Genomic DNA, 12543 nt, shown 5'->3' with positions numbered 1-12543 from the left:
ATGCACGTAAGCAGTGGGATGAAATTGAACTGCGAGTAAACATAGGATATTTGAAGGGACCGTGTAGCGTACCTAAATAGACTTGAAAGGTAATTAATGTATTGCTGAACAAAAATCTGTGAAACTCAGGTTCTGTGTATTGGGCTACATGTAAGGTCTAAAAATAGCCTATCATATTGAGTGACGGGTGGACAGACATGGAGAAAGGCATGTCATCTGTTCAAATGGCCAGGCTGTCCTTACCCTGTAACCATGAGAAGATATTTCCCATGGCAGGGTCTACTATGCACAGGACCCAACCGGGGTGTCCTCTCCATTGGCCAATGTCTACCCAGCTAGGACATAACGTTCTGAGAACCATATTTTTCTCAGAGCTTGGTGAAAGTGTGGTTGTCCTATGGTTATTTTGCATACAACCCTACCACAACTTTCTGTGAATGGTGCAGGACAGTTGCTTGGCTTTGGAACATTCTCAGCACATTTAAGTCACTTGACATAAAAAATAAACAAAATCTTGGTATTTCATTACTTTAACAGAACGTTTCCTAAAAGTTCAAACATGGTTACATTTCATTTCAATTTTGGTAATGTTCTAGCCTCGTACGAACCATCCTGATCTCGCAAGCTTACATTCTGTTTCGCTACACGGATACAGTTTGGTCACGACAAGATTCAAATAATTTGAGCCTAATTCTATCCGCTGTATGGCTGGACCAATCAGCATCCTCTAATAATCTGTGGGCACAGAAGTCGAAAATCATAACAATGGCTGCTCCTGAGGAGGTTGGTGTTGATTCTGCTAAAGGAGCAGTTATATCAGAACTGGAGGACATCGCTTCATTGAAAGAACAGCAAATAACTGCACTGAAAGATTTTCTCAGGGGAGATGTTTTCAAGTCAAATCACGTTTTATTTGTCACATGCGCCTAATACCAGAGGTGTTGACTCGAGTCACATGACTTGGACTCGCGTCACAAATATGATGACTTGCAACTCGACTGACTTTAACACCAATTACTCGTGACTGAACTTGGACGTGAGCCTCTTGACTCGAACTGACTTGATACCCTCCCCAAGCCCAAATATGAAGAATTATGCTATTAAAAAGTGTGTAGCGCGTCAACTCTTCATTTAACAGATTACAGTTTGGACAGCAGCCAATCAAATTGTGCCCGTGGAGAAAAAGTTGCGCGTGGAAGTGCAGAGGAACATCGGCGGGTGAATTCAGATGGAGCCCCTGGAAAGATGATACCCCAAATTCTTATTTTCGGATATAAAGACTACGCTGTAGTCAACACAAAATGGATTGCGACTTGCAAAAATTGCGGGAAGAAACTTGCGGTGCTACTGCCGCCGCTTAATTACAGATTTAAACAATACCAGATGAGCAAAAGTGTCACAAGTGAACCACCACAGTCTCCAATCTGACAGTTCATGGAGACCCGTGTAGGGCAGTACAGCATGAATCATCCACAGCAGAAAGCTATCAACAATGCAATACTGTCTGACCTGGTTATCGATTGCACCTTGCCTCTGTCTATTGTGGAAAACAAGAGTTTTCGTCACTTTCTGTCATTGGTTGACAGTAGGTACAGCCCAGTGTGTCGTAGAACATTGACATCAAAAGTAGAGAACCTCGCTACAGAGAGACGTTCAAAACTGACAACTCAGTTGAGCAACACAGGCCATGTTTCAGTCACAGTGGACATTTGGTCTGACCGAAAGATGAGGGGGTTCCTGCACTGTGTGGAGAAGGATGGAGTGAGGATACAGCTCAAGTCCAATCTCTTGGCCTGTGACCGCTTCAAAGGCCCACACACGGCCAAAAATAATCTGTGTGAGCAATTTGAGGCCATACAGTGGGGCAAAAAAGTATTTAGTCAGCCACCAATTGTGCAAGTTCTCCCACTTGAAAATTACAGGCCTCTTTCATCTTTTTATCATAGGTACACTTCAACTATGACAGACAAAATGAGGAAAAAAATCCAGAAAACCACCTTGTAGGATTTTTATGGTGGAAAATAAGTATTTGGTCAATAACAAAAGTTTCTCAATACTTTGTTATATACCCTTTGTTGGCAATGACAGAAGTCAAACGTTTTCTGTAAGTCTTCACAAGGTTTTCACACACTGTTGCTGGTATTTTGGCCCATTCCTTCATGCAGATCTCCTCTAGAGCAGTGATGTTTTGGGGCTGTTGCTGGGCAACACGGACTTTCAACTCCCTCCAAAGATTTTCTATGGGGTTGAGATCAGGAGACAGACTCCAGGACCTTGAAATGCTTCTTACGAAGCCACTCCTTCATTGCCCGGGCGGTGTGTTTGGGATCATTGTCATGCTGAAAGACCCAGCCACGTTTCATCTTCAATGCCCTTGCTGATGGTAGGCTTTGTTACTTTGGTCCCAGCTCTCTGCAGGTCATTCACTAGGCCCCCCTGTGTGGTTCCGGGATTTTTGCTCACCGTTTTTGTGATCATTTTGACCCCACAGGGGAGCCCCAGATTGAGGGAGATTATCAGTGGTCTTGTATGTCTTCCATTTCCTAATAATTGCTCCCACAGTTGATTTCTTCAAACCAATCTGCTTACCTATTGCAGATTCAGTCTTCCCAGCCTGGTGCAGGTCTACAATTTTGTTTCTGGTGTCCTTTGACAGCTCTTTGGTCTTGGTCATAGTGGAGTTTGGAGTGTGACTGTTTGTTTGAGGTCATGGACAGGTGTCTTTTATACTGATAACAAGTTCAAACAGGTGCCATTAATACAGGTAACGAGTGGAGGACAGAGGAGCCTCTTAAAGAAGAAGTTACAGGTCTGTGAGAGCCAGAAATCTTGCTTGTTTGTAGGTGACCAAATACTTATTTTCCACCATAATTTGCAAACAAATTCATTAAAATTCCTACATTGTGATTTTCTGGATTTTTTCCCTCATTTTGTCTGTCATAGTTGAAGTGTACCTATGATGAAAATTACAGGCCTCTCTCATCTTTTTAAGTGGGAGAACTTGCACAATTGGTGGCTGACTAAATACTTTTTTGCCCCACTGTATGTGGTGAGTACAGCATTGAAGATAAATTTGACAATATCATTAGTCACAATGCTGCCAACATGAGAAAGGCATTCACGGTGTGCTTCCCCATTGATCAAGAAGATTAAGTACATGACGAAGATCACCTTGATGACCCAGAGCTCTGGAATGACCTAGCCCTGGAAGACCAGCAAACAGTGGATGCTGCTATTGCAAAAAAAAATACAGCGCTTGCAGTGTTTTGCCCACACTCTCCAGCTCGTGGTGGGAGAAGGCTTGAAAGAAACAAAAGTGATGACTCCTCTTTCAAAGTTATCAAAAATCAGCTCACTGCTTCATACAAGCACAACATACAAAGAGGTGTTTGAGGCTGAATTTGGGGAAAGAGACATCCCTGCTGCTGTCAACACAAGATGGAACTCAACACTGAGACAAGTGTAGGCAGTTCTCCAATGTGACCATCTAAAGCTCATGCATGAGAAACGCCTGGGCACAAGGAGTTGTTGTTCACAGTACGGGAGTGGAATAAGTTGAAGGAGTTGGTGGACATCCTGAAGCCATTTGGAGAAGCAACAGATATGACACAGGGGGAGAAGATGGTCGCAATCAGTTCTGTTGTTCCCTCGGTCCTGTCCCTGAATCACTACCTGGAGTAGCGGAAGCCTCACGTCCATTTCCTGAGCGGCCTGGTCAGAAGTCTCTAGGCATCCACAAACCAAAAGATTTCTTGGAATCTTCATCAATGTGAAAATGGCCAGGACACAAGATGGAATCACTGCCCCCTTTTCAGATCCAGTCTTACCTCAAACCAGCTGCCTTGGATCCGGCTTTTTCTCTGATGTGGGTGGAGCACCATGTGCTCTTCAAGGAGGAGGTCAAGGAGGAGGTGGCACAAAGAGTGAAAGGTAAATTATTATTGAGTTTAATGTAACTTTTTTTCTCATAATTTAATCCAATTGACTGCAACAATAATACTTCTTCAGTTTAACCCACTGCATCACCAATACTCTAATACCAGCCTTTTTGTTTCTGCTTTTACATGTTTTGCCAGAACTGATTCTGCAAGATGCTACAGGGACTGAGCAAGCTGTGCCTCTTGTTGATGAGGAAGAGAGAGAGGACCATAGACTTGGACAAGAAGAAGGGCTGTTTGCAGCATACTGTAAGAGGCAGAAGAAAGCTGTTGGGACCTCTCCAGCACTACAGCTGAGTCACTACCTTGACATATGCGAAGGAGAGAATGCCCTCTTGTTCTGGGCAATGAACATGAAGGATCTTCCTTCACTGTCCCAAAGGGCCATCGGGGACTTGGCAGTGCCTCCAGTGCCCCGGTGGAGCGTGTCTTCAGCAATGGTGGCATCACACGGCCTTGTGCACAAATGACTGACAGACTTTTATCGAATTTGGTATTTTGCAAATGCAATGTATCATAGGGCACTGAGATAAGAGAAAAAAATGAAACTGTTTATGCATTACACATACACTCACACACACACGTAGTCTCCATGTTCAGGTTTTATCTCCCATCTTTGGGATCAGTATTTTATTCTCAGACATTCAGGCCAGTGTTCAAATTGTAGGCCTACTTGAATTTCAGTAGCAGTTGTTTTGCTGTACCTTTTTAATAAATGATTGTAACTTTATGGCGGGATTGATTTAAGTGTCTAGAGTATACCTGGAGAGAGAGATTTTGTTTTTGTTGTCATATTGTTGTGTCTTTCTCATGGCTACCCATGTATTTCCATGGAAATATAAAGTTTATTTGGAAAGTAATAAATATTGTAATAAACCTGTTGTTGAGGTTATTCACTGTAGCTCTCTTGTTTTACTAGATCTATGGTCATAGCCAATATTCATACTGCCCTTGCAAGTCTTTGCCACTCTTTCCCCTCGGTTGGCACACAGTCTTACATGGAACAGGTTCTGGAATGGGAAGGGAAAGAATATCCCCCTTGACTTACACCTGGAACACCTCAGCTTCTTGAAGTCATTTCTGAAGGGCCTGGGTCCAAACACGACTGAGCAAGCAGCAGACAGGATTATCAAGTCCATTGGTGTCCTCAAGGACTTAATGGACACCGCAGACGCTGAGTTAGCAGCATTAAAGTCTAGTGGCATCCATCATGCTGCTCGCCAGACTGGGGACATTCTAGCCTTTGTGGAGTTTGTCAGGGAGGCAGAGCTGTTCAAAACCCAACCGGGCAGAGTTCACCGCATTCCCTGGTTTAAACCGCAACATTTTCTCAAAAGTGAAGTACAGTGAGTTGTTCCCATTTTGATTTGAAACAACTTAGGTGCCAGGCTAGCTGGGGATGTGGATGGCTTAGTCTGACCTTCAAACCCTGTCTAAGAAGGACAGGAGTAGGCTAAATACACTAATAGAACAATAATGTCTATTAATGTCTACTATTATTAACGCAGCATAAATTGTGCCGTAAGTTACCTTCTGTCTTATGTACTGTGCAGTGCCATCAGAAAGTATTCACACCCCTTGACTTTTTCCACATTTTGTTCTGTTACAGCCTGAATTGATAATGTATTGCATTTAGATGTTTTTGTCACGGGCCTACATACAATACTGCATAATTTTAAAGTGGAATTATGTTTAATTAATTGTACAAATCAATTAAAAATGAAAAGCTGAAATGTCTTGAGTCAATAATTATTCAAGCCCTTTGTTATGGCAAGCCTAAATAAGTTCCGAAGTAAACACTTGCTTAACAAGTCACATAATAAGTTGTATGGACTCAATCTGTGTAACAAATACTAGTGTTTTAACATGATTTTTGAATGACTACCTCATCTCTGTACCCCAACCATAATTATCTTTAAGGTCCCTCAGTCGAGCAGTGGATTCCAAACACAGATTCAACCACAAAGACCAGGGAGGTGTTCCAATGCCTCGCAAAGAAGTGCAGTTATTGGTAGATAGGTAAAACATTTAAAAAATACATGGTGAAGTTATTAATTACACTTTGGATGGTGTATCAATACACCCAGTCACTACAAAGATACAGGCGTCCTTCCTAACTCAGTTGCCGGAGAAGAAGGAAACCACTCAGAGATTTCACCATGAGGCCAATAGTGACTTTAAAACAGTTACAGTGTTAAATGGTTGTGACTCCACAATACTAACAGTGTGAAAAGAAGGAAGCTTGAACAGAATAAAAATAATACAAGACATGCATCCTGTTTGCAACAAGGTGTTCAACAAAAAGTGTTCAACAAATCAAAATATATTTGATATTCTTCAAATAGCTACCCTTTGCCTTGATCACAATTTTGCACGCTTGGCATTCTCTCAACCACCTTCACCTGAAAGATTTTTCCAACAGTCTTAAAAGAGTTCCCACATATGCTGAGCACTTGTTGGCTGCTTTTCCTTTACTTTGTGGTCCGACTCATCCAAAACCACCTCAATTTGATTGAGTTTGGGGGATTGTGGAGGCCAGGTCATCTGATGCAGCAACTCCATCATTCTCCTTGATAAAATAGCCCTTACACAACCTGGAGGTGTGTTTGGTCATTGTCCTGTTGAAAAACAAATAATAGTCCCACTAAGCCCAAACCAGATGGGATGGCATATCGCTGCAGAATGCTGTGGTAGCCATGCTGGTTAAGTGTGCCTTGAATTCTAAAGAAATCACAGAGTGTCACCAGCACAGCATCCCCACACCAAAACACCTCCTCCATGCTTTACGGTGGGAAATACACATGCGGAGATCATCCGTTCACCCACAGTTGGAACCAAAAATCTCCAATTTGGACTCCAGACCAAAGGACAAGCAAGTCTCTTCTTCTTATTGGTGTCCTTTTAGTAGTGGTTTCTTTGCATCAATTTGACCATGAAGGTCTGATTCACACAGTCTCCTCTGAACAGTTGATGTTGAGATGTGTCTGTTACTTGAACTCTGTGAAGCATTTATTTGGACTGCAATTTCTGAGGCTGGTAACTAATTAACTTATTCTCTGCAGCAGAAGTAACTCTGGGTCTTCCATTCCTGTGGTGGTCTTCATGAGAGCCAGTTTCATCATAGCGCTTGATGGTTTTTGTGACTGCACTTGAAGAAACTTTCAAAGGTCTTGAAATGTTCCGTATTGACCGACCTTCATGTCTTAAAGTAATGATGGACTGTCGTTTCTCTTCGCTTATTTGAGCTGTTCTTGCCATGATATGGACTTGGTCTTTTACTTGGTCTCTCTATCTTCTGTATTAGGGCTGAGGAGTTTTGCAGGATAAAAAAGAAACGTAATGGAGCTAAGCACAGGCAAAATCTTAGAGGAGAACCTGGTTCAGTCTGCCAGACACTGGGAGGTGAATTCACCTTTCAGCAGGTCAATAACATAACACACAAGGCCAAATCTACACTGGAGTTGCTTACCAAGAAGACATTGAATGTTCCTGAGTGGCCGAGTTACAGCTTTGACTTAAATCTGGTTGAAAATCTATGGCGCCACTTGAAAATTGTTGTCAAGCTATGATCAACGACCAATTTGGCAAAGCCTGAAGAATTTTGAAAAGGATAATGGGCAAATGTTACACAATCCAGGTGTGGAAAGCTCTTAGAGACGGTTTGAAACTGGTTTTGGCTAGGGTTAGTCTGTTGTTGATATAGTCCCAAAATGATTTGCATGTCAGCGATCAAGTTTTCAAGATGTATAACTTTCAACATACAGAAATACAGCCGGTATGATGCTTTCAAAGTTATATCTCCAATTCCCATGTGTCCTATTTGTGCTCGAATTTCCAAAAAGTTTACCAAGAAATAAGCTAGCAATGTTATTTAAATTCTCTTATTGAAACATTCAGTGAAGGTTTTTAATGAAGTTATTCAAAAACCTCAAAATAATCATTAATTATTGTCACATACCGGATAGGTGCAGTGAAATGAAGGATCCAGAGTAAAACATTGTCAGAACCTCACTGCAACCTAAAAAATAAACGTTCCCAAAACATTCAAAATGTGCACTTCTGTTCTCAGAACATTTTAAAAAGCTTAGTTTTACCAGGTTATGACATCTATGGCATCGTTCCTACAACCAATATGAAACCGAAAACACATGTTCCCACAACTTGTGCTAATGTGCCAAATGTGCTATTTGGGTAGCCTGCATGTGCTGCAGACTTAGGATCTGTTCCAGGCTGTGGATCACCCCGGACGGTGGAATACAGAGGGGAGCAGCTCAGCTCCTCTGCCAAAAGGAGGATGAATTGGCTTTGGAGCCATCTTGGTCAGGGTTGACCAGCTCCTTTACTGGTTGCTGTGTGTGTGTGTGTGTGTGTGTGTGTGACCAAAGCTCGAGTCTGGACTCTGAATGGTCTGGTGCTGACGATTTAGCACGTAGTGTCACTAGAGGTTAATTAAGCACTTCAACAGCTGAGATAGCAATTGAGTGTAAAGGTGTATTTTTTTCCCCGCAACAAGCTATTGCTGTGTCTTTTTTCTCTCTCCACACATAAGGTTGTGTGTTCCTTCCAAACGCCTCAAATTTTGTTTAATCTGTTCACAGAAATATTTTGCCAGTGCCTCTGTGAAAAGTCCAGGTGCACTTTTGCAAACTTCAGTGCAGCAATGTTTGTTTTTTTGGACAGCAGTGGCTTCTTCTGTGGTGTCCTCCCATGAACACCATTCTTGTTTAGTGATTTATTATGAATGCAAACAATAGAAGGTAAAAGGCTTGCAAAGGTAAATGTACTTTTAACTTGTGACCATCTGGCCCATTTGTCTTATTGACTGACTCAGACGGCGTGCAACAACAATGGCTCATCTATTAGGAAATATCAGACCTACAGGTCAGAGTTCAGGTGTCTTAACCGTTTTCATTGTGTGACAGCTGGTAGTAGGCTCCCCTCCCTAGGGTTTGCTCACATTGTTACTCATGTAGACGCTGGTCCCCGTGGTGTGTGTGTCCTCCCATGACTTCCTTGGAGATGAAGGAAGGGGGCTAAGTTGTGTCTGTCATTCTGTCATTGATATAATGTACAGTATGATTCCAGCCATGCCACGGTGTGGCTGATGTGAGCACATACACATGTATCTGTGTGTTAGTGAGTGGGTGTGTTTGTGTGTCATGAATGGAGGAGACTCGGATCCCACCCACTGCAGTCTCACTTCCTGGTAGTGCCTGGCTGTCTCTGCAGCAGAGTATAGGTCTGGCCCCCAGCCAAGCCAGCCTCCCTCCCAGCCTCAGGCTGCATCCACTGCTGCTGCCGCTGTGGAGGCAGGGCTGCAGGGAGCAGTGTCCTGTTACAAACTGTGACTCGCCGCTTGTCTCTTTGTGAGCTGCACGTACCGCTAGAGAGGAGGAGAATAAGGGGGGGGGGGGGTTGGTCCAGGAAGAGGGAGGCAGAACAGGCACTGGCTGTAGAGGAGAGGAGGGGAAAACCCTACATAAGAAAGAAGCCCAGGAGCCCCCAAGAGAGCTGAGGAGAGCAGGCTGTCTGACGGAGTGACTGGCTGGCTGGCTGAGTGACTGAGCATGACAGGTAAGGGAAGGCAAGCAGAGCCCAGAGCCCTATGAATATTTCAGCAGGCTTTGGTTTCGCCCCCGACCTCCATTGTCCTCTCTCATCACACAGGGGTTCATCCCTCTCCACCTTATGCCATATTGCTAACCTTCCCTCCTCCCCTCCCATTCCCTCTCTCCTCTCCCCATTTACTCATTTTCATATTATATAATTAGTAGCCATGCATTTTTAACACTGAGGCCACCTGCTTTAACTGTGCTAGCTGTAGCTGTCCTTTGCCTGTGCTGTGTCATCTGCTGGAGGCAGTAAAGAGAAAGTTATTGAGCACGCATCATAAGCCTGCAGTCTGTCGGACAGCTACTGTGTGTAAAGTAACAAGGGTGAAGGCTGTTTCATTAACAAAGTAATGGGATGGCGTTCATGTGGACTCGTTGTTGAATAATTAGGTAGATTTAAATGAATGAATGAATGATCACACTTAATTCATTACCAGCAACGTTTCACTGAGGTGTTTTGGTTTGTGACATGGGGATTGGGTGGAGTAAAGCTCCATAGCTGTGGTTGTTTTGGTTTGGGACATGGGGATTGGGTGGAGTAACGCTCCATAGCTGTGGTTGTTTTGGTTTGGGACATGGGGATTGGGTGGAGTAAAGCTCCATAGCTGTGGTTGTTTTGTAACTTGGCAGTGTTTTTTACATTTGCTGCAGAGGAGATTTGAAATCTTATCAATGCTTTACTCAGCAGATTTCAAATGGTGACTAAGGTTATAAAGCACGCCATGGTTAATTGACAGCATAAGCCAAGTAATTCAATTTGGGGAAATAATCTTGCTGGTTATTTCCCTAATGGAAAAACGGTACCTAATTCCCCATAAAATCCAGTAGGGATTTGTCATGTCGGAGTATCCAGTTCGACATGTTCTTTCATTTCCCCTCCTGCTGAATAAAAACCTCTTACAGATGTTGGGATTTTTAAAGTCAAACTCTCCACTCTGCCCAATTTTGAATATGTGTGTTCTTCCACAATATTTCTGACTGAGAGATGAGATCATTGGTTCCACTGGGTCTGAAAGGCAGAGTAAATAGGCATGTCAGTCAGAGTTTGCATTATACTCAGAAATCATGTTGGTAGTACAGCATGACAGATGCATATTAGTCCAGGTAGAATTCTCATATGCAAATAAATGGCTCTTGGTCATTTGAATGGCATATGATGATAACGAATATGGGAATGTTGTCAACTAACAAACAGTCGTCAACTCAGCATTATACTGTATGTACAGCATGCTGTTGCATGGTCACAAAATCTGATTTAACAGCATTGTTTTGTTGAAAGACATTTGAAAACATTGTCAGACCTTTCAGTTACAGGGCATCCTATCTGATATTGCACAGTTAAGCATTTGAGCTGAAACAGAGGATTAAATTGGGCAGCCAAATGATGTCATCCCAGTGAAGGACGAGGGGTTAGGGGCTAGCTAGCATCACACAGTGGCGAAGGTGCATAAAGATGTAGTAATTCAGAAATGACGTCATTGTTTTACCACTATTCAATGAGTTTTTAAAGTACGGCGCGCGATATGGTTCAATGCGCTAATGATTCAGCACAATATGCTTTTTCAAATTGCTGGCGTCTTGGCGCTAGAACTGGTTTACCCAGGTATAATGTGCTAATGACAACACACAAAAGAGTAAAGGAGGCCAATGCACAATACAGTTAACTTAGCAAACGAGGCATGTGTGTTAAGAGCATGGGGGCCGTCATCTTTATGCACCTCTGTTTTCTCTACATCACTGAAGAATAGCAATCTTCAAAACGGGGTTGGCCTCAATTTTGTTTCAAGCAAATACACATTTTCATCTCTGTCAGAAACCCCAGCACTGTCATTTTCGGTGTAGGAATCTAAGACCAACATATTGTTTGTCAAGGAAGTAGCCTAGTGTCATCTTTATTAGCAAAAACAAACACATAAAGCTTGGAGAATTATGCAAATTCCTGCTTACAGTCCTGGGTGAACAACAAAACACCTTTTGTTCCATGCTCCTGACACCATCGCTATCTGTCACTCTGTCCGTTTTTTTCCTTCTTCCGCTCTCTCTCCCTCCCCATTTCCCCCCACTCTCTCTCCCTGTCTCCCAGATGACAACGTGTCTGCGGGCAGCACCATGGAGGTGGACGACCGCCTGTCCCACCTGGAGCAGCGTGTCCAGTTGCAGGAGGATGAGCTCCAGCTGCTGAAGGCTGAACTGGCCGACGCGCTGCGCAGACTGGGTTACTGTGAGGAGCTGACCCAGCCTGGGGCCGGAGCTGGGGGGAGGAGGCCTACCGTGGCCGCACCCACCAAGAGTGAGGGGCTGGGGAGATAGGAGGCTGGGAACACGCTAGACCACCACCGTAGTCTCGTCGACATACAAGTCGGAAGTTTACATACACTTAGGTTGGGAGTCATTAAAACTCGTTTTCAACCACTACACAAATTTCCTGTTAAGAAACTATAGTTTTGGCAAGTCGGTTTGTGCATGACACAAGTAATTTTTCCAACAATTGTTTACAGACAGATTATTTCACTTATAATTCAATGTATCACAATTCCAGTGGGTTAGACATTTACATACACTAAGTTGATTGTGCCTTTAAACAGCTTGGAAAATTCCAGAAAATGATATCATGGCTTTATAAGCTTCTGATAGGCTAATTAACATAATTTGAGTCAATTGGTGGTGTACCTGTGGATGTATTTCAAGACCTACCTTCAAACTCGTGCCTCTTTGCTTGACATCATGGGAAAATCAAAATAAATCAGCCAAGACCTCAGAAAAAAAATGGTAGACCTCCACAAGTCTGGTTCATCCTTGGGAGCAATTTCCAAACGCCTGAAGGTACCACGTTCATCTGTACAAACAACAGTACGCAAGTATAAACACCATGGGACCACGCAGCCGTCACACCGCTCAGGAAGGAGACGGGTTCTGTCTCCTAGAGATGAACGTACTTTGGTGCGAAAAGTGCAAATCAATCCAAGAACAACAGCAAAGGACCTTGTGAAGAT

The 12543-nt window shown here is 43.2% G+C and overlaps 1 protein-coding gene and 1 pseudogene across 4 annotated transcripts in view; both read left to right on the top strand.

The window, feature by feature from the left end:
• LOC110503603 (echinoderm microtubule-associated protein-like 1) overlaps positions 1–12543 on the top strand; it is a 36731-nt gene that overhangs the window by 1022 nt on the left and 23166 nt on the right. For 2 of the 4 annotated variants that reach the window (XM_021582019.3, XM_021582020.3), the window contains exon 2: positions 11634–11840. In XM_021582019.3, coding sequence (XP_021437694.1) covers positions 11634–11840 — 207 coding nt within the window. Of the gene's footprint in view, positions 1–9165; positions 9513–11633; positions 11841–12543 lie in introns of those variants that run through there. The other 2 variants (XM_090218172.1, XM_036961585.2) reach the window with 2 other exon arrangements.
• LOC149972353 (zinc finger BED domain-containing protein 4-like) lies at positions 1726–4585 on the top strand (annotated as a pseudogene).

This window comes from Oncorhynchus mykiss, chromosome 24 (genome assembly GCF_057628025.1).
Source record: "Oncorhynchus mykiss isolate SJ-2025 chromosome 24, ASM5762802v1, whole genome shotgun sequence".
Lineage (NCBI taxonomy): Eukaryota > Metazoa > Chordata > Actinopteri > Salmoniformes > Salmonidae > Oncorhynchus > Oncorhynchus mykiss.
Note: the sequence above shows the minus strand (reverse complement) of the source record. Positions and strands in the feature narration are given on the sequence as shown.